At 46.4% G+C, this 25,551-nt stretch overlaps 2 protein-coding genes across 2 annotated transcripts in view; both read right to left on the bottom strand.

The window, feature by feature from the left end:
• Window positions 1-25,551, bottom strand: part of LOC127669397 (sodium-dependent glucose transporter 1C-like) — a 120,416-nt gene that overhangs the window by 68,528 nt on the left and 26,337 nt on the right. The window lies entirely within an intron of this gene.
• On the bottom strand, window positions 11,507-24,649 carry LOC127669396 (sodium-dependent glucose transporter 1). The gene is made up of 4 exons (XM_052163232.1): window positions 24,491-24,649; window positions 17,228-17,396; window positions 15,516-15,632; window positions 11,507-12,516 (listed from the first exon to the last, which is right to left on the bottom strand). The coding sequence occupies exons 1-4, from the start codon at window positions 24,647-24,649 to the stop codon at window positions 11,507-11,509; spliced, it is 1,455 nt and encodes a 484-aa protein (XP_052019192.1).

A 25,551-nucleotide genomic window follows, 5' to 3' on the forward strand; every position in this document is an offset into this window, starting at 1 on the left:
CGCCCTGAGAAGACGAAACGGAGTAGTGCATGGTCAAGACCTGTGTCGCTTTGATCAGCGGTTACTGCTTCCAATCCATGTGACGTCAGCTGAGGCATTTCAGATACAGATCCAGCCACTGAAGGAGCATCAGAGGACGTGACTGTTATAGATGCAACTTCCCTAATGGATTTAAAAGAACACAACTCTAAAAAGGGGAGGGGACAGTGGGTGAAGGTACGGTGGGAGGAGCCTTGCATCTTACATAGTTGTATATTTGTGTGTTGGTAACAGCTGAATAACACTGGGCCGCTAGAGGAACCTCAGCTCAAATCATGTCTCAACAACGGCAAGTATTCCAAACTTCAGAAAGCAAGGAGATAACAGAGGAATCCTTATAAAAAAAAATAGGGGCCAAGAACCGTGTTCTAGTGATCTCTGTGGCCAGGGTAGACACCATGGCAAAAGCAGTGTGGAGGAGGGAATATTTCACTTACACTTTACAGGTCACGCCTGAGGGAAACTGAGGCAGGAACCTGGAGCAGAAAGCCCATGGACCGCTGCTTACTGTCTTGCTCTCTGTTGGTTACCTAACCTGTCTCCTTACACACCCACAGCCACCTGCCACAGATGGTTGGGCTCTCCCACCTCAGTTCTTATCAAGAAAATGTTCCCAAAGGCATGTCCACACGCCACAGTAGAGGTGCTTCCTCAACTGAGGTCCCCTCCCAAGTGACCAGCTTGTGTCAAGTTGAAAAAAGCTAACCAGCTCAAACTTGGGGGTAGAAGCTCAAACTTGGGGGTAGACACTCTTGCTCCCTGCCCGGGTTATCTAGGGGATGGAGGGAGGTCAGGGGTGCCACTCTTTACATGACAAAATTTCTGCGTGTCCTCACATTGTCCATACCTGATATTCCTTGGCCTGTCTTTCTGTTCGCTGTCCACAAATATTTGTTGAATGTGATGTGTATGTTTTTATGTGTACCATCTCACAACAAACACCCTAATTCTACCTTAACCCTATTTACAGATAGAAAAATTAGGGCATAAATAATATAGAATAGCTTGCCCAGTGCCAGGCAGCAAGTCACTGGCTATACATTTTAACTCTTGGTTTTATTATTGTTGGGTGGTGATCAGGACAACTTGAACCAAATATGAAGCAAACTGTCTTAGTCAGGGTTTCTATTCCTGCACAAACATCATGACCAAGAAGCAAGTTGGGGAGGAAAGGGTTTATTGAGCTTACACTTCCACATCGCAGTTCATCACTAAAGGAAGTCAGGACTGGAACTCAAGCAGGTCAGGATGCAGGAGCTGATGCAGAGGCCATGGAGGGATGTTTCTTACTGGCTTGCTTCCCCTGGCTTGCTCAGCCTGCTCTCTTATAACCCAAGAGCACCAGCCCAGAGATGTCCCCACCCACAAGGGGCCCTCCCCCCTTGATCACTAATTGAGAAAATGCCCCACAGCTGGATCTCATGGAGCCACTTCCCCAACTTGCTTCTTGGTCATGACGTTTGTGCAGGAATAGAAACCCTGACTAAGACACAAACTTTAGTTAATTACTGGCCAGGATAACAGACTCTGGCTAGGTGCTTCCCTGGGTTCCCAGGAAATGACCACAAGTCATGTTCATCCCATTTCCCATGAGGCCCAATCAGGCCCAAACATACATTCTGAGTTACCTCTTGACTGACTTACGTCTCACATGAATCCAGCACGTGTGTTCTAACGTGCTTCCTCCATACGTGTGTCCTGCCACACCCAGTCGGGCAGTATAAATGCTGATGTTTTTCCTGCTCACCTACTTCCCTCCCACATGTGATCAAGCGCGTCCTGCACAGACAGGTCAAACAAACAACTGGAACCTGATCTTAACTGTCTTAACTGCAAACAGAACCAGTAACCTACAAGGACTACTCTTCCTGCTTTGGTCTCCCATTCACTTGCTAAAATGTATTGTTCTTGTCCCGTTTTGGTCACACAACATACGAGTTGTATCATGCCGGTGTGTGTGAGGCACAGCATGTATATGTGCGTTCACACTTGTGGGCACACATTCGAGGTATGCGTTTGTGTGTAAGGCGCGGACACCTCCTACCATAGCTTTTCTCATTTGAGCTTGGCTCACTGGGACACTAGCACGTAGCCCTTCTGTTAGAGCCAGTCTGTCCGGTCAGCTCAACGCAGAGCTTCCCTGCCTGGACTGGAATTACACAGGTGGACTGCCACCACTCAGCTTTTAAAACTTTATTTTAATTTTTAAAAAGTTTTCTTTTTAGCAGGTAATGGTGGTACACGCCTCTAATCCCAGCAGAGGCAGGAGGATCTCTGTGAATTTGAGGTCAGCCTGGTTTACAAAAATGAGTTTCAGGATAGCCAGGGCTGTTACACAGAGAAACCCTGTCCTGAAAAACAAACCAATCAAAACAATAAAATAAAATAAAATAAAATAAAATATAAAATAAAATAAATGTTTTCCTGGATGTGTGATCTGTGAACCACACATCTGTAAATAGGGTTAAGGTAGATTTAGGGCAGGCAGTGCCGTCAGAATTCAGGTGAGATCATCAGATCACAAATCCAATCCCCTGGAATCGGAGCTGTATGCAATTGTGAGGCACAGCGTCATCCTGAGAACTGAACTCAGGTCCGTTGGAAGGGCCGCCAACTCTTAACTGCTGAGCCATCTCTCCAGTTCCCTTTAAACTTCTTAAGGAAAGCTACTGGGGCCCTCCCTCTCCAGACTTTTGCGGCAGGTACGTTACCTAGTGAGCCATCTCCCTGGACGTCTACACTTATATTTCTAAAGTTTACTAAAGACTAGTTGTACTAATCTAGATTGTTCCCACCAGCTTGGGTGTGGAAATGGCATTACAAGAATCTTCCTAGATCTAGAGTGTGGGAAGTTGTTTACTTGGTTGGCAGAGATGAAAAAACAGCTGTAAACGCTTAGAGCTTCATTAGCCTCTTAATTTGATATTTGGGAGTAGCTAGAAAGCAAGTTGAATTTTATTTTATTTTTTAAAGATTTATTTATTTATTTATTTATTTATTTATTTATTTATTTATTTATTTATTTTATATGAGTTCACTGTAGCTGTCTTCAGGCACACCAGAAGAGTGCATCGGATCCCATTACAGATGGTTGTGAGTCACCATGTGGTTGCTGGGAATTGAACTCAGGACCTCTGGAAGAGCAGTCAGTGAGTGTTCTTAACCACCGAACCATCTCTCCAGCCTGCAAATTGAATTTTATGGCAGGCTAACTTGAGAGTGATATTTTAGGGTTCACTACAGGAATGGAACTGATAGACTATATATATAAGAAGATTCACAAAACTGTCTTCAGGCAGAGGCTGGGTGGTCTGTCCACGGCCATCTCTGTGCTGGAGAACCTGAGGACTCAGTAGTTGCTCAACTCACAAAGCTGGAAACCTCAAAAGCCCCAGTCTGGTTGGTACTGAACAGATGGGAAGAACCTGGACCTCAGTCCACGCGTGCGTGTTGGAAGGTTTGGAAGCTTCTTTTTGTCTGGAGAACTGAAGGAAGGTGCCTCCCACCCTGGGAAGGGTCGCTAATGACCTTTCCGCAGGCATCTTAGCTGACTCCAGAGCGCATCGAGCTGGCAAGCAGTATACAGAAAATTTGCAGTTAACAGATTTATTTTTTGTTCCAGTTTGAAGTCAGATCATTTAAGGAGGACACAAAGAAAGAAAATAAATAAATAAATCGGAGCTAGCTAAAGATTCTTTCCAGGGGACTTCAAGGCCCAAACTGTGCTTGTCTAAGACATTGTAGATTATTTTTTTATTTGTTTGTTTTGTTTTCCATTTCTGTGACTTTTATTATGTTGCTATTACTATAGATTGAAATGTGGAAATCCAACTTTTTTCAATTCAGCCAGATATTAGAGAGACTTGGAACAGTGTACAGTAATTCTGTTCTTTTTATTAATTTTACATTGAGTTTTTTTTGGTTTTTTGGATTTTGGTTTTTTTCAAGACAGGGTTTCTCTGTGTAGCCCTGGCTGTGCTGGAACTCACTCTGTAGACCAGGCTGGCCTCAAACTCAGAAATCCACCTGCCTCTGCCTCCCAAGTGCTGGGATTACAGGCATGCGCCACCACGCCCGGCTACATTGAGGTTTTTTTAAATGACTTTATGACTTTATTTATTGCATATGTGTGCGTGTGTGTGCACACCTGACATGGTGTGTCTGTCAGAGGTCTGTGGGCCCCAGCGATATCACTCAGATCTTCAGGCTTGGTGGCAAGCAACCTTACACACAGAGCTAGTCCTTGTTAAAAAAGTGTGTATGTATCAGGTCCAAAAGAAATTGAGGACAATCGAGGTTGACTGTCAGCACACCAAAGAGCATGCTGGCCTCCAGGCTCACTCGGCTGTGGTGGCACCCGTGGCTCTTCTTGCACCACCCCTACCTTAAACTTTTCCAACTCCTGGGCTTCCCTTCCCCCAGCTTTTCATTCTTATATAATCTTGCCACTTCAGCACGCGTTGTCTACGCCCCCTCTCTCTTGCCTCTCTCTCTCTCTCTCTCTCTCTCTCTCTCTCTGTCTCTCTCTCTCTGTTTCTGTCTCTCTCTGTCTCTGTCTCTCTCTGTCTCTCTCTGTCTCTGTCTCTCTTGCCTCTCTCTCTCTGTCTCTGTCTCTCTCTTGCTTCTCTCTCTCTGTCTCTGTCTCTCTCTGTCTCTCTGTCTCTCTGTCTCTCTGTCTCTCTCTTGCCTCTCTCTCTCTCTGTCTCTCTCTGTCTTTATCTCTCTGTTTCTGTCTCTCTCTGTCTCTGTCTCTCTCTGTCTCTGTATCTCTCTGTCTCTCTCTTGCCTCTGTCTCTCTCTTGCCTCTCTCTCTGTCTCTGTCTCTCTCTCTGTCTGTCTCTCTGTCTCTCTGTCTCTGTCTCTCTCTCTCCCTCTGTCTGTCTCTCTCTGTCTCTCTCTCTCTGTCTCTGTCTCTCTCTCTCCCTCTCCTGGTCTTCCTCTCTTCCTCTCTTGCTCTCCTACCCACCTCACTCTCTCTTCTCATGGCCCGATCCATTCTGCTGCCCTTGTTCAGTGTACTACTTTCTCTTTCTGCTCTGGTCTCTTCCAGATGCCTCTGGCTGCATTCTCCCTCATATCTACAATAGAAACCTCCCCCTCCACCATACCCTGGATTGAGTATGCTGCATACCCTCACTTTATACAGTGTGCAACGCATGTGTGTGCAGCGGCCTGGAGCTGATGCCAGACTTCTGCTCCGATCATTCTGTATTTTATTGACGTAAATGACAGACAGACCTCTGCCCTCATAGGGTCCCTGCAAGCATTTCTGTTTTCCCTTTGAATGAAAAAATAAAAATAAAAAAGAAATGGAAAAAAAAGGACATGACTCCTCCTAGTACGATGGAGGAGAAAGTTTATTGTAGATAAAACAGAGAACATAGCCAGAGGCAGAAACATCTGGGAGAGTCCAGAGTGAACAGAGCCAGACTGGGCTGGGCCATGTAGGGAGAGGAGAGAGGAGAGGGGAGAGAGGGGAGAGAGGGGAACCGGCTGCAGTAGCCAAGAGACCAAAGGAACAAAAGAGAGGGATGGAACCAAAACCTCTGGATTATATAGGGAAGGGCAGCTCAGGCCCCGGGGCTGGAGCTCTCAGGGTAGAGCGTGGGATGTGTCACCGATGTGTCACCATGTCACCATGCGTATGAGATATAGCCACACCCTGTAACAGGCGGGGACTAAGGGATGCTGAGATGACCTGGAGGCCCAGTCCACTTTGATATGTTAAATAATTTCCCCTGGGTTTGAGACTTTATACCTTAAGTCCTTTCTCGTGGCGTTTATGGATTCTGGGCGTGGCAGAAGCAGAATGTCGCTTTATCCTGATTCTTGTCGATAAACACATCTCCTATCACAGCTTGTTCTGCACGCCAAGGTGAAAAGTGGTGTCATGTAACTGATTCTCACCCGAAAATAAGACTTCACAGAGCGATTTTGTTCTCGTCAGCGTCGGGAGACTCGTAGGGACCTTTGTGAGCATGGTGACTGTGCAACGCCTTTGATGGTTTTCTACCGAGTGCGTGGAATGCAGCTCGAAAGCCGCCTGTATTTTTTTATTATTATTATTTCTTTCAATCATGTTATTTACATGGCAAGTGTTAGATCTCAAGCCCGGGACAAACAGCTGAGTATTAAACATCAAGATGGACGGGGTATCAGGTTCTCCCGGCGTGCCTCAGCCTCCCCTGTTACAGGTCCTGGCTGGCACACCCCTGCCCCCATCCTCCACTTCTCCAGCCCAGAGGATGAGCTGCTCTTCCTGCAACCCTTCCCTATATGATCTGGCCCAGCCCTCCCCCCTTGTCAGCAGCTCCTCTCTTCTCTCTCTTCCCTGACCCCCTCCTCACATGGCCCAGCTCAGTCTGCGCTTGTCCACTCTGGACTCTAGCAGATGTCTCTGCCTCAGGCTATCGAACAATATATTCCTCTTCTCCACCATACCCAGGACCAGTCATGCCCTTCCTCCCTCCCTCCCTCCCTCCTTCCCTCCTTCCTTCCCTCATTCATCCCTTCCCTCCCTCCCTCATTCATTCCTTCCCTCCCTCTCTCCCTTCCTTCCTTCCCCCTTCCCTCTCTTCCCTCCTTTCCTTCCTCCCCTCCTTCCTTCTTTCCCTCCCTCCCTTCCTTCCTTTCTTCCTTCCCTTCCTTCCTTCCCTCCTTCCTTCCTTCCCTCCTTTCCTCCCTCCCTCCTTCCCTTCTCTCCCTCCCTTCCCTCCCTCCCTCCTTCCTTCCTTCCTTCCCTCCTTCCCTCCTTCCTTCTTTCCCTTTCTTCCTTCCCTCCCTCCTTCCTTCCCTCTTTTCTTCCTTCCTTCCCTCCCTCCTTCCTTCCCTCCTTCCTTCTCTTTCTTCCTTCCTTCCTTCCTCCCTCCCTCCCCCCTCTTTCTTTTTTTCATTCTCTCTTATTTAACAAGCAGGGTCATTTCTTGCTCATTTTTTTCTCTAAGTAATATTTCAACAGGTTAAAAGCTCAGAGGGTGTTTGCATTCAGGAGAGTACATCTTCCCAGGTCAGAATTTTCTGCAAGTGATGAGACCTGGCAGAGAGCAGAGAACCCCGTCAGCTGTGGGAAGCCATAACCCTGGGTTAGGATCGTAATCTTTCTCAGGAACCTAGCTACATTAACTTCGGGAGCACTGTGTTGAGTATTTTTAGAAATATGCAAATCAAATGAGGCCCTCAACCATAAAACAATACACTCACAGACAGGTGGCACTTTCACCCACCAAGCCTTGTGCCAACTTCACTGGCCCTGTGCCAACTTCCTCTCAGTATGGGGATACCCTTCCAACTGTTCACAATGCCTGTGATCTCAGATGTTTACCACAGTTTGGATCTTTATGTCTCCCAGAGACCTCAGTGTTGAAAGCTTGGTCTCCTTACTGCACTCTTGGGGAGAACCTACCTACAGGTGACCCAGGATGTGGCTGTGACTGGAGCACGGCCCCTGCCTCAATTCTAGCTCCTTGGCTGTGAGAGTGGTTATTCTCGCCAAGTGGGATGAACAACAGATTCCCAGAGCATGAAATACCTGTCAGGAGAAACCGTGAGCAGCATGTGAAGTCAACCCAAGAGTGAGTCACAAGTGGGAACTTCTGGGTTCTTTGGAAAGTCAGTTATGCAACTGCCGTTTTGCTGGGGAACACAGGTGAAAGGATGTTTTGCTAAAGCAGACACATGAAAGGACCTGTGACAAAGGAATATAAATATGAAGCCACAGACAGTGGGAGCTGGAGCATTGGTTTGCTTTGCTCCGCCTCGCTATTCTTCCTTAACAACACTCATGTATTGGTTCGCTTTACATTGTGTTGCTGAGTCCCGCTTGTGGTTACGTCATAGAGAGAAACTTGCCAAAGAACTTCTTGTGAGGTTCCTATGGCTTCTTGCTGCTTCAGTAGCCTTGGGCCAGTTGGTGAGCCTTGCGGTTTCTTCAGGATTAAACTGTCCTTGCTGGTTCATGTGCAGTTACTGCCGATTGGACTGCAGCTGCTGGTTCATGTGTGGTGTCAGCTGAGCGGACCAGACTGAAGCTACTGATTAGTGTGTGCTGATTGCTGCTGGACTGAACTGCTGATATCCTGACAATGAAGATTGGACTCAGCCTCTAAAAGAATTAATCCTAAACAGGTCTACTTCCCCCATGTCCTAATAACTTTTCTTTTCCCCACCTCTTATACATGGTGGGATAGATGGGAGGTTGAATGCTTAATAAAGTGGATTGGAAAAATGTATGCATACATGTGGCCAACACCAGGTCACACCAGTCAATTCCTGACCCTCTGTTCTCTGTGTGCTGGACAAGAAGCTATAGGATATAATGTCTTGTCTACTTAGGTCTTAATTGGGTCCAATTTCTCTTTCCTGTTTCCTCGTTCCTCCTTATTAAATGGAGTGTTTACTCTCTGTCTGTTTCATCACCGAGTCAAGAATTTCCTTTTTGATTTGTACGAGTGTGGCTGAGAATTGATCCAGGGTCTCATACAAGTGCTTTCTCTATAAGCGATGTCTCCAGCCCTCCTTCTCTTTCTATGGAAGTTCAACACTAAGAGTTTGCTGGAGCCTCAGAGACTGTCTTCCTTCTGCCTTCGGATCTGCAATTCTCAGGTATTCCTCCAGTACCACGTCTGTCTGCAGGCCACCACGCTCCCCACCATGAGGATAATGGACTAAGCCTCTAAAACTGCAAACCAATCCCAATGAAATGTTTTCTTTATCAGAGTTGTTGTGGTCATGGTGTCTCCTCAGAGCAATGAAACCGTAACTAAGACAGAGGATGTTGTCTTGTTGGAGGAAATGTGTCATTAGGGGTGGGCTTTGACATTTCAAAAGCCTACGCCATTTTCAATTCTCCCCCTCCCCCCCTCCTCGTGATTGTCGTCTCAACGTATAAGATCTCAGCTGGAGACGGCTCCAGCACCGTGCTGCCATGCTGCCCACCATAATGGATATGGGCTTTAATCCGCTGGAACGGTGAGCCCAATATTAAATGTTACCTTGGCCACAGTGCTTTGTCACAGCTGTAGAAAAGTAATGGAGACAACTCTCCTCAACCGAATAACTTGAGCAAAAGCAGCAAGTGAGGCCGAAGGCCTTCCCCTGCTCTGACCAAGGATATGGCGGAAGACTAAATAGCTTCTGCTGAAAATTTACCCACCTGTCTTCTCCGGAGTTCTAGAGCAGCATGGCCCAGTGTATAAACAGTCACTGAATAAGAACAACCCCACCCCCACCCCAGGCCCATAGGGAATGTCACTATTGGGAGTTGTGGCCTTGTTGGAGGAAGTGTGTCACTGGGTGTGGGCTGTGAGGTTTCAGAAACTCAAGCTAGCCCCCCTCTCTCTTTCTCTCTCTCTCTGATGCCTGCTGATCTGGAGGTAGAACTCTGTGCTCCTTCTCTAGCACCATGTCTGCCTGTGTGCCGCCATGCTTCCTACCATGGTGATAATGGTCTGAACCCCTGAACTCCCGCTCACCAGCTCTTACGAGACCCAGTGTTATATATAATATAGAACAGCAGGTTTAGGCAGTTAACAGCAGTTGTTGTGAGGGGATCTGTCCTGGGGCTGGAATATAGCTAAAGGGTAGAACATTTGCCTTGCCTGTGCAAGGCTCTGGCCTTGGTCCTGAGCACCGAAAAGAACTGCCCATCGCTTACCACAAACAAAATCAATTTTCATCAAAATTTCCTCTTTACAGACATGAGGTGAGAATCACCAAGCATATTGCAATATAGAAACACAAAGTCAGACAACAGAAACCTGGGGAACCTTTGCCAGTTCAGTGCGTGTATGATGTAATGACCGCTCAAAACTGCTGAGAACCAACTGTAGAAACAATACCCAGACCCAGTGACTCATCCAAGGTTGGCCCACACCAGTGTTACCACACTCACGTCAAATAGACACACGCATCCTTGACTCCAAGGCCATCAACCCACTTCTCGCCTTTAGTTGGGTTTCCCAGGTGGTCTAAACTCAGGGAAGAGGAGCCTCTGCTGAGTACTGTGGATTAACAGTGGGGCTAGGGAAATGGCCCTGTGCTTAAAATACTCATTGCTCAAGTGTGAGGAAAAGAATTTGTATTTCCAGACCCCGCGTGAATGCCAGACAGGAGTAATGGTCCCTCTGTAACTGCAGGCACTCTCTGAGGGCAGAGACAAGGATCCCTGGGACATGGTGGCTAGCCAGGCAGAAGTGTCAGAGAGCTTGTCACTTCAGGCAGTGCCTTGATGAAGAAGGTGAAGAGTAATCAACTCCCCATGTAGACCTCTGGCTTCCCTAGGCCCCTGCACACACGGGAACATGCAGACACATATGCACGCACACACAGACATGAGAAAAGATAAAAGTAAGATGGTCAAACACTTACAACATTTATGGCGTAACTACTGCTCAAATCCAGTGAGAATCAAACCCGGAAACAACGAAGCACAAACCCAAGCTCTGGAGTGGCCGAGGGCCTGAGAAGGTGCTATCTAGTCTCCTGCTTGCCAGCTCTTAGGAAACCCAGTGCTATACACCAAAGAAAATAGAAAAGTAATGTTGAGCTAGGTGTCTTCATTATCTAAGTACAGTAAATAGTGATGTTTTCTTAGATCAAATCATGAGTCAACATTTTATATATGAAGATGGAGGGAACTGTTGGTTAGCCTTGCTGCAATGTTGAACAATCACCTATTATAAGGAGTATCACAATTTTATAGTTAGAATCGATGAAATATGGCTTTAAAAATCACACTTCTCAAAATAATTAGAACCAGAGTATATTATTAAACGTGTTAGATGGATTCATACACGGATCCAGGTTCACAAAAGGAGCATATTCTCTTTTTTAAAAGATTTATTTATTCATTATTTATTTATTTTATGTATATGAGTACACTGTAGCTGTCTTCAGACACACCAGAAGAGGGCATCAGATCTCATTACAGATGGTTGTGAGCCACCATGTGGCTGCTGGGAATTGAACTCAGGACCTCTGGAAGAGCAGTCAGTGCTCTTAACTGCTGAGCCACCTCTCCAGGCCAGGAGAGCATTCTCAAAGCTATTTCTGTTTTGTGTCTCACTTCATTGAAATGAAGAACGGGCTGGCAGTTGCATTAACTTCTCTGAGCTGTCTTACAGGCACTATAGAAGTCATGGATTTTATTTTAGAAATACTTTTCTAAAAAAAAAAATACTCGTCTAGAATCATGGGTTGGAAGATAACTTCAATAAGGGCACTGTAAGGAGTCCCAAGAGACCCGGTGGCTCACGACTGCATGTTCTCTGTCAGCTGGAGAGGACACAGGCTGCAGAGCATCTCAGAAGGGTAGCTTGGAGACCGTGGCTATGGGTTATATAAAGGCATTTCTATTGTATTTCTGTTAGAGAATGTCCCATTCTTCATTTTAACCAGTGTACAATCCATTGTGTACATGTGCACACACCACACAGACACACACACACACACCCCTTTCCACCTTCTGCATTCATTTAGCTTCCTTGATTAGCCTAGAGCTAGAAAGTAAAATTTTCTGGCCTTCACTGTTGATGTTTTTCTCCTGCTTTTGATCCAGAGGTGAGGTGGCTACCTTATACATCACAGGGAATAGAGCAGTTGTTAATACTGCTGAGCCCAGACAAGTGTACAGAATTACTGGGAGATCTGGGTAGTGTCCTTGAAGAATCCCAGATAGTGCCGGAGTCGCCATTAGTCCCAGGGCAGCGCCAACCAAAATAAACGCTGCGGATTTCCCAGTTAAGGTGGTGTACTGCTCAATCCAGGAGATGCCGCTGGGAAACGTGGTCGCCATTGAGGCTCCATACACGGAAGTCGAGATCCAGAGACAGAGAGGGTTCTTGTCAAAAAGAACCAGAAAGAAAGTTGCGACCAGGCTGCCAATGTTGCTCAGCACAATCATGGTTCCAGGCTGTAGGAATGTCGCAAAGATGATGGCCAGGCCCCTGCAGGCTGCAAAGGTTCCCCAGAAGATGGAGTTCAAGCCAGCTGCCTCGCTCTCTTCCATGCCAACGTGGGTGGTGGCGAAGGAGAACACAAAAGAACCGTAGGTCACCTCAGCTCCCACATAGAAGAAGAAGAACAGGAAGAGGAGGCAGAGCAGGGCCCTGTGATATTTAGCCCTTCGAGCTCCCTGAGCAGATGCTGAGGACTTTTTCTGCTTTGAGCTTTTCTTAAAGAATGGAGCAAACATAAAGACAGAAACGACTAAGACATAGGTGCCGATGGAAGCATACGCCCACAGCAAATTCATGTCCTCGGGTACCGCGAACACAGAGTCTGAGGTAGCGTCAAAGGATTGGTTCAAGGCTGAACGGTCAAATTGGAGCTCTGTGTAGTTCTGAGCAGATGCTGTGGTGCCCCAGGCCAATTTAGCCAGCAGGGGAGCCAGGAAGGCACCCAAGGCAAAACTGAAGTGCAAGGCCTGCATATGGGGGGCTCCTTTGTCCCCCCAAAGATCCAAGATGAGGACGTTCCCACCTACCAACAAAGGAAATGATTTAAGTTAAATATAGTAACTTATCTAATACATGACAAATGTTCTTTCTAAAGTATCAAATATTGCACCTGATTCAACTCTGTGATGTAGGATCTCTACACACACCGTCTCATACTTACATGACATCCAATTTGACATGTTAGTAAAGGCTTTTTTATAAAATATGCTGACAATCCCCTAGGAAATTTTACTTGATTCAGTTATTTGTGTGTGTGTGTGTGTGTGTGTGTGTAAATATAACTCCTCAGCCCAGGGAGTGGCACTGTCAGAGTAGGTGTGTCATCGTGGGTATGGGCTATAAGACTCTCATCCTAGCTGCCTGAAAGTCAGTATTCTGCTAGTAATCTTCAGATGCAGATGTAGAACTCTCTGTTCCTCCTGCACCATGTCTGCCTGGATGCTGCTATGTTCTTGCCTTGATGATAACGGACTGAACCTCTGAACCTGTAAGCCAGCCCTAATTAAATGTTGTCCTTATAAGAGTTGCCATGGTCATGGTGTCTGTTCACAGCAGTAAAACCATGACTAAGACAATAATATACATACACATATGTATACATACAGTTCAGACACGTTATCAACCCTTTTGTATTTGCAATAATAAAAATAATATTAATTTATACTTAAAACAGATGCAGCATACCCATTCAGATTCCTGGCCCTGGTGTGCCTATTATAGGAAATAATGCATATTTCAGACTCTGCCCTTAATTCTATCAGAGGACCTACAAGAAGAGAAGTCTAAAACTTAAAGCCCATGCCTATCTCATTTTTTAAATGATTGATTTTAAAAATTCATTTCTGCTGGGGACAGCATACAATGACAGGGACTGCCTGCAGCAGTCTGGGATGGAGACATCTCAGTAGCCCACGGCAGCTTTTTGTAAACAACGGTTGTTCCCATTTCTCCTAACCTTAGCCCTGGACAATGGTTGTATACTTTTCATTTGTGTGTGACTGCTCAGTTGGCCTTGGTGTGCATAACTATTCTATTATATGTGACTTTCTTCTTTCTCCTTCTGCTCTGGTGAATTCTGTGAAACTAGATGTTTCTTGATGTAATGATTCTTAAACAATTAAAAATTGGACATGGGGCACAGCACAGCACAGTGCTAATGACCCAGGTGCATGTTGTGCGCTCTCATCTTAGAAACAATGTAATAACTGCACAAATGGTAGTTCCAGATTAATGCTTGACTTGCAAAGAACATTTGATTGAAATTATTAGAAAATGAAATAAAGCCAACATTGGGACCCCAAGAAAGGGAAAAAAAACTATTGAAGTTATGAAATAAGTTTTGTACAACATTTAAGAGTGGATCCTGGATAAGCAAGTATAGAATATGTTAAATCTTACATTAGTAAAACTAAGTCAAATCACTGGGACTCTTAGGAGCGTTGTTGTGTGCAATGTGTAGAAGCAGAAATCTAGGGGAACTACAGAGTTAAGGGTTAACTTGATTCTTTCTGGCCACTGCCTGGCAGTTTTGCCCATGTCATTTATCATGAGCTTCACAGGAAAATGCATGTAGCTGACCTTGGAGCTCTGAGCTCTGATATACTAAGTTAAAGTTAAGTGATAATAAGTTTACAATTGTTATTATTTTGGCTCTAGGCATAGGAATAGGGAAAGCTTGAAACTTTTGGGAACAATTACAATTCTTGATTCTTTGTGGGGCATGGTTATTATTTTGAATTTGATTTGGCAATGATTATACAATGTCTTTTTTTTTTCTATCTGCTTTTGGAGGAATCAATAAAAGACTGGGGCAAGAGAAAGGCTGGAGAGCGAGTAGTGAACACGTGAAGAGTAAGAAAGAGAGCGAATGTGGGGAGCATGAGAAGAGCTTGTGAAGAGTGAGGGAGGAGAGAGTGGGGAGAGAGTGCAAGGTGTCTACGGAGAGTGTGTGTGTGTGTGAGAGAGAGCGAAAGGAGAGCGAATGTGGTGTGTATGAGATGTGTGTGAGAGTGAAGGGGGAGTGCACAGAGGTGTGCATGGAGTGTGGGAGTTCAAGAAAATCAGAGTGCTCACGAGAATGCAGTGTGTGCAGCCTCAAGCGTCCAGTGAGCAAGAGAAAGAGCAGAAAATGAGAGAGGAGAATCTTTAAGCCTTGAAAACTTGCCTGTCAGCTTGTACCCAAAAAAAGTAGTTTGTGTATATTTATTATGTGCCTTCCAGATATTCCTGCTTCCAGTTGAGAACTCCAATCCTGTGTCTGGGCTGGATCCTGACAGTAAGTGGCGCCCAACGTGGGTCTTGAACCCATGGCCCTGAGATTAAGAGTCTCGTGTTCTACTGACTGAACCAAATAAAGTCTAAAGAATGGAATAGTTCCACATCTGTAAGACAACATTAGACAGAGACAGAATGGATGGAAGGTTGGAATTTGGAAGTACACCAGTATCACATATGTCATTTAATAGGTTTTTGTCAGGGGGTGGGGTAAATGAGTGTGTGGACATGCACAGACTTGTGTGCACACACAGGTGCCAGAGGATGATGGCAGGGTCTTCTCTCATTCCCTGCCTTATTGTCATGAGACAACGTCTCTCACTGATCTGAAAGCTTGCCATTTGGCTAGGCTAGATGACCAGTGGGCTCTAGGATCTTTGGGAGTCACATCTCCTACCCCTGTAAGTTTCAAAGACATCAGAAAGCAAAGAACAAAAATAAATAAACGCAAAGAGCATAACAGGAAACACTGTCTCTTGGCTTTCCCTTTTTGGATCCTGACTGCACAGCCCATAATCTCTCCTGGGATAGAATCTCTAAGATCATTTGTCATAGGATACTTAGAAAACTGATGCCCTAATTTACACGAAGAACAGCTGAGAGCAGGGTGGTTCTGAGTCACAGGCTCTATGACAAGACCCATAGTTCCCTGTCATTTCATGTCCATCACGGGGAACCGTTTAATACCTTCTCCTCTCAGCAGGAGCATGCCCCAGTCTCAGATCCGACCCTGAGCGATTCACTAACCTGTATCTAGAACACCAAATGAGACACCAGTAACAGACATCATGGCAGTCAGTACGGCAGCTGTTTTACAGAACGGAGTGAGGTAGAGGCTGGCCGCGGTGAGCAGATTGGACAGCCCTGAGAAAACACAGTTGAAAGTCAGCTGTCAAGATCAGTATTCCTGCAGTCTAGAGTCAACATAATAACAACTCCTCCAAATGCAAACAGGATCTACTTAAAAGTGGGTAACTTTGTGAAGGTAAGAGTTGTACCTTCTGCGGGTACCCATGCCCTTGTATAATCTTGATGGATTATAAAATTTTAAAGGTTATGAAATGAATATAATATTATCCCTGTCAGAATTGAACTATAAATTATTCCATTAAGCCATGGTTTATAACAAAAGAGGTAAAAAAAAACCTATTTACTTAAATGTTTTACGTTTCAGAACCAAGGAGGCCCAGCAAGATGTCTCAGTGCTGCCCAGCCTGATGACCTGGGTTAGAGCCTGGGAACCCACATGCGGAGGGAGAAAGTTGTCCCCCAATCTGTAATTAATTAAACGTATCTTAACCATTGGAAATAATCATCTGAATGGAGGGGGTATAGTTAGAGGGCTGGCTCAGGGGCTGAACACGAGCCAAGCGTGTGTGAGGACCAGAATTCCAATCTCCAGGATCCACCTAAAAGCTGGGTGGCCATGGTGGCCCCTTGTAATCCCAGCGTTTAGGAGGCTTCCCAGAGCTGGCTGGCTGGCTAGATTAGTCAATCAGCGAACTGTGGGCTCAGTGAGAGGGCTTACTTCAGTCCACAAAGCAGAAGGGGGTCAAGGAACATACCTGTGGTCTCCATGCCCATGCACACATATCTGAACACACATGTGAATATGAATACACTACACTACACACACACACGCACACACACACACACAGAGTCAAAACAAACAAAACTTAAAAACCCAAAAACGAAAAAGGATGTTTATATATGGAATAACAAAATGTCCAAAAAGAAAGAGGGATTTGTGTAGCAGTTTATAGTAAAACTTTCAATAAGCTAGTTTGTGCACTTGGGAGGAGAAATCAAGGCATACAGTTTCTGGACTGGCGTTCAGATCGGTGGTAGTACAACTGTGTAACAGAAATCTCCACCAACCAAACCTTACATTTACATAATCCTTATATGGATTGTTTCAGTCCACTGTGGAGATAAGAGAGTTCACTCATTTATTCAACAGGAACAACAGGCTTTCCCATCCGCTTCTAGGATGGTAGTGAAGCCTGGGCTGGAAGTTGATGGGAGGACGCAGATAAAAACGCGACCTGACCTGCGGTAGCCATCAACCTTCTGCGCCCCTTCGTGTCCAATCCACGAGCACAAGTTTCTTACCTCCTTTACAGCTCTAGGAATCCTGAGGCCTCGGAGAAGCACAACTTGGGGTGGGGGTGGGGGGCGGGCAATACGCGTCTGGAATAGAGCTTAAGCTTCGGTGAAGGCTGACAAGGCACGGGATTGCTAACACGGTTTGCAAACAGCTCCATAATAATTCCCTGTCACTGACACGGGACATGCGACTCTGGCAAAGCAGTTGTTGCGGGAGACAGCAAAACATAGTAATACCTTTGTCCATGTCTCCGGACAATCTGCTAAATATGCTAAATATACTACTTGGTATTTAGAGACAAATTGCAAACTTAGTAACAGAAACAGAGGAATGAAAATCACTGTTGGCTTACCCAAAAGCAGAAAATGATTCATGCAGTCGAAGAGCACCCCGCCAGCCACAGAGCCGCACAAGTAGCCGAGGGCGCGGCCCACGAAGATTTCGGAAAGGCTGCTGATGTTCCGGTTCACGTTTCTTGCCAGGTCCGGAAGTGTCGGTCCCAGCACAGCAGCGCTCACTCCCTGCGATTTACAAAGCCAAAAGCTCTTACTTATAAAGCAATATTTATCTAATTAAATTTATAGTTGTAAAAAAAAATTAGTGGGGTGTGGTTACAAGGCAGTGAGTGACTTTAAGGCCCGCAGCAAGGAAGGAATATTCAGTAATAGTAAAGTTACACTGCAGCTCCTGTTGCTGCTTCTTTGTTCCAAGCCTGTCAGTTTTTCAGAAAAGCTCTTTAATTCTGTGGCTTTATCTAGCAATGTTTCCTGTTTGACAATACCTTAAAAGGTTGCTCTCTCTGTATTAAAAGCTACCATGGAGCTGGGGGTGTGAGTGCTTGTCTAGCATGCACGAGTCCGAGTTCAGTGGCTAGCACAACAGATTAATAGTTGTTTTAATTTTTCCATTTATTTAGTATGTGCACATGTGAGTGCCATTGTGTAAACGTCTAGATCAGGGGACAACTGTGTGAGCCAGCTCTCTCTTTCCACCAGGTGGCTTCTGAGGATCAAATTCAGGGCCATTAGGTCAGATGGCCTACATCTTAAACCACTGAATCATCTCACCAGGAGTAGTAGTAGTAGTAATAGTAATAGTAATAATAATAATAATAATAAATTTATAAGATGTACCATTAATCTTATATTTGAAATAAATTGTTAGTATAGTATTTACAAATATAAGTACCAATATAATAATTTACATATCAAAGTTCTAAATATCAGATTGTTCTAATTTTTATATTATTAGAACTGAACAGCCGGGAGTGGTGGCACACGCCTGTAATCCCAGCACTGGGGAGGCAGAGGCAGGCAGATTTCTGAGTTCAAGGCCAGCCTGGTCTACAGAGTGAGTTCCAGGACAGCCAGGGCTACACAGAGAAACCCTGTCTCAACAAAACAAAACAAAACAAAACAAAACAAAACAAAACAAAGAACAGAACTACTTCTAGTGCAGATGGGGGTTCTACATATATGGAGTACATACTCAAATCTAGACGTTCTTTCAAAGAAGCCCTCAGTCATCAGAGGCACAGAATGTCACCCTTCCTTGCAACAGGTTACACACACTAGGTACAGCATGACTCTAACACGAAAATGTTAAAGAATGACAGTTTATGGTTCAAAGTAAGTTCGTTCTGCAGCTCCCTCAGTCCGTGTGGACCTCTAACCCAACCTGCCGACACACTGTAACCTTCTGAGTGCGTTTCCCGTAACACATGGCCAGGTTCACTGGCTGCGCAGTGTGTAGGCTGTGTTTAAACAAGGCAAAACGTAAGCTGGGCCAGTCGCAGCTACTTCCCTACATCACTTCCTTTTTCTGTCTACAAAGCCTCCTCTCCCCCACTGTTGGGTAGGGTTGTCTCCTTCCAACAACTCCAGAAGCCGCCCGACTGAAGACTCCTCCTTTGCTCAAATAAAAAGCGTTTATGATATTTGTGTTATGTATGTGTGTGGGTGCCTGAGTGTGTGTGCGCGCACTCACACGTACCCAGGGGTCAGAAGAGGGTGTGGGGTATCCTGGCACGGGAGTCACTGGAGCCCGCTGATGTGGGGCTAAGAAGCAAATCTGGGCCCTCGCAAGAGCAGCAGGTGCTCATAACCCACGACCTCTCTCTCCAGCCCCTTAAATATCATTTTACCAAATGTTTGCCCTCAGATGTGCAGTGCTAAAGAGACTTCCAGTGACGGCCGTGACATCAAATGGGCATACAAATGTACCAGCCAGAGTCCCGTGTGCCCAATGATCTTGCACAGCAGCTGAGGTCACTTGCAGGTTGTCTTGATTTGAGCTCTATGGAGTCCTCTGTGAGGCAGGGATACCTCACAGGACTGCCCCCTAGAGGACGCTTTTGGAATGGATTCCTCCAGGGGAAGATGACAAAGGGCCCAGAACATGTGGGGCTGGGACAGGAATAAGTTAAATTTGTTAAGACATCTTTGAACTATATAGTAGCTAGCTAGAATGGTGACATCTTCACTTAGATGAACTTGACTTGCGAGGTACAATGGGAAAGAGTCCAATGTTTTCAAATCAGTGCTTTGCACTGAAGATGAAGGTAAATAAATGTTAAATTATAAGTAATGGCCAGGCAGTGGTGGTGCACGCCTTTAATTCCAGCACTTGGGAGGCAGAGACAGGCGGATTTCTGAGTTCGAGGCTAGCCTGGTCTACAGAGTGAGTCCCAGGACAGCCAGGGCTACACAGAGAAACCCTGTCTCAAAAAAACCAATATATATATATATATATATATATATATATATATATATATATATATATATATATGTAATGCACAAAGCTAAAACTACTAGAAATAAGAAAAGGAAAGAGAGAGGGGGGGGGGGCTAAAGAGATGGCTCAGTGGTTAAGAGCACTGGCTGTTCTTCCAGAGTTCCTGAGTTCAATTCCCAGCAACCACATGGTGGCTCACAACTGTCTGTAATGGAGTCCGATGGCCTCTTTTGGTGTGTCTGAAGATGACCACAGTGTACTCATATACCATAAATAAATAAATAAACAAACAAATAAAAAAGATTCCCAGTATGTAATATCCATGGATGACGCGAAGATGCTTTATTTTATTAGGGAAGACGAGAAGAGGAAATGCACAAGACAAAATCGAATAGATGGGACATTACAGAGCTGGGGTGCAATTCAGTTGGCACAGTGCCTTCCAGGAAGCCCTGTGTTCAGCCATCCTACACTCCAGCCCTCTGTTATTTTTAAGTCCTATATGTAAGAGTCAGGCCCAGCAGCCCTCCCCATAGTCCTAGCTAATCAAGCGGCCAGCTCGGGGAACTGGATTGAGACCAGGAGTTGTGGTCAGCATGGGCGACATAGCAAGACTCCCCTCATAAAACTGGCATGCAGCAGACACAAACAACTTTCCTTGCCAAATGCGCTAATACTGTACGGAACTCTCCTCTGATCATTAACCACGGTCACCTTAAGTCTTGCCGTTTGCAGTTAATTGTTTAGTCTGAAAGGACAACCGTGGAAAGGACTATCAAGTTCCCCTGGCCCGCGTAGGAATTCCCACCCCAGCGGCTCATAAGCATCAAGCTGATGTTTAACCCAGCGTCAAAGCACAGTAAGAAGTAAGTACTAAGGAAGTGACTTGGCAGATTCTCAGGCTAAGTTAGTCAGTGGTGAAATTACTAAGCTATGCAATTTGAAAGAACTTCAGGAATTGGCCCAAGTCCGATTACCTATCAGAACCTATTTAGTATGGGGTCCTAAGGACCTGAACTTCAAAGGATGTAAATCCCTTGCTAAGCGCGGCCACATGGGGAACTTGAATAACCCCTGGTGTTTGCTCAGTCCTCAAAGCTTCCAGCATTAAAACCTCTGCCCTCTAAGATACACCGCCTCGGGGCGGGGCGGGGAGACCCGAACTGTAACGAAACAATAGCGGATGCATATTTTCCCTGTGAAGGGCTTCTAAGCTGCGTTTGCGTCCCCGCCCCATCCATCACTTTAGTTAAGACAATAAGGCTCCAAATCCTGTGACTTTAGCTGCTGGCTGGGTCGGACACGGACGGACGGTTCTCTTTCACATTTCACCCGAAGTGCCCACTTTCTGGGTGATCGGAGGGTGCCCCACGCAGAAAGACTGACGCTGCAACAGGAGCTGCAGTTAAATTAGAAGTCGTGTTTCCCAGCAGGGTTCCTGGCCACAGTGTCTCTCAAGTCCTTCATCACACAACTTGTGTAACACCTAAGTGAGGAGGCGCAAACCCGAAGGCAGCAGGGAGCCCAGCTCCTGAATTGCCTGGACGGCCTCAGTCACAAGCACTTCTAAGAGGTGGCAATGTATCCACTCCCACCGGGGAGCCCTTCTGAACTGCCACTGCTGCAGCCCGGGCGATGGCATCTGAGTCCTCACAGCCACCGAAACTGACATGATCCAGCAGGCAAAGCTTCCGTGCATTAATCCAAAGAACATTTTCACTGGTCTCACAGGCAGACAACGTTCCCAAGAACATAGGCTGTGATTCCCCTGACATTTTGAAGGGTGTTAGCTTTCTACACGCACGAACACTGGCGCACACGCACACACGCATACACACGCGCACACACACGCAAACACACGCACACGCATACACACGTGCACACGCACACACACACACGCACGCGCGCGCGCGCGCGCACACACACACACACAAACACACACACGCGCGCGCGCGCACGTCTATAATTCCTCCCTTCTGCTTGCAGGAGAACACAGGGAAAAGCCATAAACCAGAGCTATTGCCAACGCCGCTGAACATCTATAGCAAGTTGACTAGAACCGCAGAGTGGAAAACTCTCCTTGAGGTTCTGGAGATCCCTGCTGCACTCTGTGATGCACTCACTGGAAATGCTGTCCAATTTACTAACTAATCACGACCATTAAACGTGGATTGTGCATCCAGGCGTTGTACGCACAAGACCTAGCGATTATTATGGGTAAAACCAAACACTTGAGTGGTGTCACATTAAGTCACCCTCAGTGCCATTAAGTGAGATGCTATACCCCTGCAGCGTGATCCACAGGAAGCTTCGGACCAGACCTTAATAGGTGCATGTTTCCTTAGAGGGGAATGAATTTAACTGATGTCTGCTTGCCTGCCACTAGGTGGCGATATTTTCCACCTCAAGGGCCTTTATTGAAATTGCAGACTTCTGCTTCCTGAATTACTTTTCTGGAAGTTTTCATAGTCAAAGAAGTCAATACTCAAAATGAGTGCCCACTTTTGATATTGATAAAAATGTTAGTCTCCACTGAAGAAAGGTTCTAATAGAGTTTCTGTGTATTCGTTTTGCAGCAGTGGGGTGGTAGCTATATGGAACATAAGGCTACTCGTAACTTGGGGAAGATTCTGATTTTGTAATGGGTAAAAAACTCGCACGGGTTCTGAAACGTGGAGCCACTCTCTGAAGTGGGAGAACATTCACATACGGACTGGAACAAAATTTCACTTCAGAGCTCCTCTTTGGGGGCTGGGGAGACTGCTCAACGATTCAGGACTTGTATTTATCCTCCATAGGGCCTCAGTTCCGTTCCCAGTAGCCAGGTTGGGCATCGCATAACTGGCTTCCGGGACACCCGTATTCACAGGCGCGTTCCTATACACGCGATTGATGATTCTGTGCTTTCCCACAACACTAACACTGGATAAGGAAACTCCTCACGGGAGAGTTCACAGGAGCAGCAATCAGGTAGTCTGCAAGCGTCAGGGATGGCAGAGGGCAGGCCCGGCTACCTCAAAGCTTTCAAAGACTTGTGGTTAGTGGCTCTCCAGGCTCTTCCAGCTTCTGTTGCCAGGCTAACTACAAAAATAAATAACTCTTTAAATTAGTCAACTTCAGAGCCAACTAATGGTCTTTCTTGCTATTCTGCCCTAGACCAGTGTTTCTCGACCTATGAGTCATAATCCTTTCTCAGGGTCCTATATCAGATATCCTGCATCTCGGGTATTTATAATACAATCCGTGACAGTAGCAAGATTACAATTATGAAGTAACAATGGAATAATTGTATGGCTAGGGGTCGGTTTAACATGTGGAACTGTATTCCAGGGTCGCAGCACGGGGAAGGTTGAGAGCCAGTGGTCTAGACAAAGGCCCTGGGGTCTTGCACTCTAACCCTGTTGATCTCCTTATGTGAGTGCCGGCTTGTTTGCTTTTTATCTGGTTGGGTCCCCGCAGAAGCGTGTTATAAAAGAGTGTGCTCTACCTGATAACTGTCATAATGTCTCCTATTCCCGCTGGGTTCCCTTGAGTCACAGATGTCTCTATGCGCTCATCCTTTGAAGGGGTAAAGAATTACCTGACCAATCTGTTATTGTCCATTATGAATTCTGTGACCAGACCAAACTGACCACGGCTGTCTTTCGCAGAACGTGCTGTTGGTACTCATGTCAAACTGACAGGCTGACCCAAAAGGAAAGTGGGATTGGTAAATCAGCCTACAGCCGCTTCTGCGTGTAGACTATCGTAACCTACCAGAGTACTCCAACAAGAGCTTAAAAAGGGTATCCTTGGACAAGCTGCTGACTGACCAAGTACTGAGTCCATCCCAGATGGATGCAGCCCGAGATGTCCAAAGCAGGCGAGTGACTTGTACGCAATCATCTTATCTCCATACGCTCTCTGGGCCTATAGGCACTGCCTACCCATACTTCAGATAGTTTTCTTAGCCTTCTCTGGCCCAGGCCCTGGCCAGTTCATTTGTTTGTGCAAAGAAACTGTTAAAAATCAACAAATGCAACCTTTGCTTTTCAATAGGAGTAACGAGACCAGAAGGTTAACCACTGTCTTGCAGAGGCAATTCCTTGGGCCCCTGAAGAAGTGTTTTCTAATTCATCAATATTTCAAGAATGCCTGGTTCTAATTGCACCGCTGTCCCCTCTAATGCAAGGAGAGCCCCTTACCTGGGCAGAAGCCAGCCAGAACTAAGGACTAGAGAACTTACAAGACCTGGCCCACAGAGGGACTGACCCAGATCTTCCACCTCTCCCTCATCAAAACCCAACTCCCTCCCTGAGATTCGTAGTTACCCGAAATCACTCCACAGGCAACCCACTTTCATCTCTCCAGGGTCACAGTTACCAAAGGACCACGGAAGGCCATCACCAACAGTGGATTGAAAAGGAGTCTAAGTGGCTGATAAAAGCCACTTCTTGCTTTGCACTTTGCTTCAAGAAAACCATTTAAGGATGGGGGGGGGGGCGCTCAATTTAAGTAGGATTATCATAGAGAGAGACAGCTTCCTGGCTTTACCAACCTAACCGACTCTGCGACCTGGGAAACGTCACTTCCTACTTGGGGCCTACTTTGCAGCTGCGAAATTATGTTGCTAGCTGGATCTGGTCAGGGCCCAAGGAAGAACTCTTAGGCACGTTTCTGTCTAACCACCTGGGACAGTGAAGGACATTAGTATACACCAGCACAGCCTTCTTCTCTCTCCTTCATACAGAAACCGAGTAAGGTTTGCTGCAGTTGGAAAACATCAGACCCATCAATTTCACGTTTGATTAAAATTGTACCCATTCTCCCGCGACCCAGGCAGTTTCTATAATGTTGTATAAAGGCCACATAATGTGCAGGCAGCTACAGCCTCCGCTCTCACCATCCCCAGGAAAGCAGCGTTCAGAACCACAGTGGTGAACCAGCGCAGCGTTCTTCCCACTTGGCCACTCGGCACGGCCTGGAGCCCCTTCTTCCCCGGGGTCTCAGCCTGGAGGAGGTACCGCTCAACAGCCGTGGCCTCGGACCCACGGGACTCCATTTCCGACTCTAGCTTGGTGGCTCCAGACAAAGGGGGGTTGGTGCAATCCAGCTCTTTGGCAGGGTCCCTGGAGCTCTGATTCCCTGTTCCTTCTGACCAGAAGACGATTCCTCCCAGTGCCTCCTCCCCCACGGACAGTCCTGAGTCAGGACCTTGGGAAGTTACACTTTGGACTGTGCACGTGGTGCCGACAACGACACCCACCGTGCACGGCCCCTAAGAAGATCGTTTGGCAGAAATAGACCTTGCTCAGCAATCAGGGACCCTGCAGTTCCCCGGGGGAGGAGGAGGGAACATGGTTGCCTGGAAGACCTGAGGCTTTCCTGGATGCTCATTCAGTATCTCCCGCATCTGAGCGCTCACTCCGGACGCACTGGCACCGCGAGGAAGAGAACGCTCAAAGCACAGCCTCAGAACAGTCCAGTCAAGAGGCTCTCAGGGTTGGAGAAATGACTCAGAAATTCAGAGCGCTTGCTGATTTTTTCCACGGGACTTGAGTTCAGTTTCCAGTACCCACATTGGGCAGTTCACAACCTACCCGCGGCTCCGGCTCTGAGGGATCCAACACTCTCTTCTGCAAGGGTTGGGGGGGGAGGGAACTAGAGTCTCCCCTTCAGGTTATCTGGGAGCAAAGAAGCCATGGTCAGGCCCCACCTTACACGACTTCCCAAACTCCTGGTCCTGTCCGTCAACATCTGAGCTTCTAAATCTGCCGTTGACCACATTCAAGCAATCAATATGGCTGAACCTCGTGGGTCTGCTTTCACACCCTCAACCCACAGCATCTCAGCCCTCAACCTGACACAGAATCCACTCTAGCCCCGTGCAGCCGAGAGGATTATGGCTAACGACTCGGCCAAGAGTGGTCAGCAAATCCCCGCTGTGGATAATGACACAGTAGC

Source organism: Apodemus sylvaticus, chromosome 19 (genome assembly GCF_947179515.1).
Source record: "Apodemus sylvaticus chromosome 19, mApoSyl1.1, whole genome shotgun sequence".
NCBI lineage: Eukaryota > Metazoa > Chordata > Mammalia > Rodentia > Muridae > Apodemus > Apodemus sylvaticus.

Excerpts from the sequence above, each read along its gene's own strand:
- LOC127669396 (XM_052163232.1), bottom strand. The coding sequence starts at position 24,649 with ATGGAGTCCCGTGGGTCCGAGGCCACGGCTGTTGAGCGGTACCTCCTC. Across the intron at positions 17,397-24,490 it reads ACGCTGCTTTCCTGGGGATG|GGAGTGAGCGCTGCTGTGCT; the intron begins GTGAGAGCGGAG and ends TGTAAATCGCAG. Across the intron at positions 15,633-17,227 it reads GAATCATTTTCTGCTTTTGG|GGCTGTCCAATCTGCTCACC; the intron begins GTAAGCCAACAG and ends GTGTTTTCTCAG.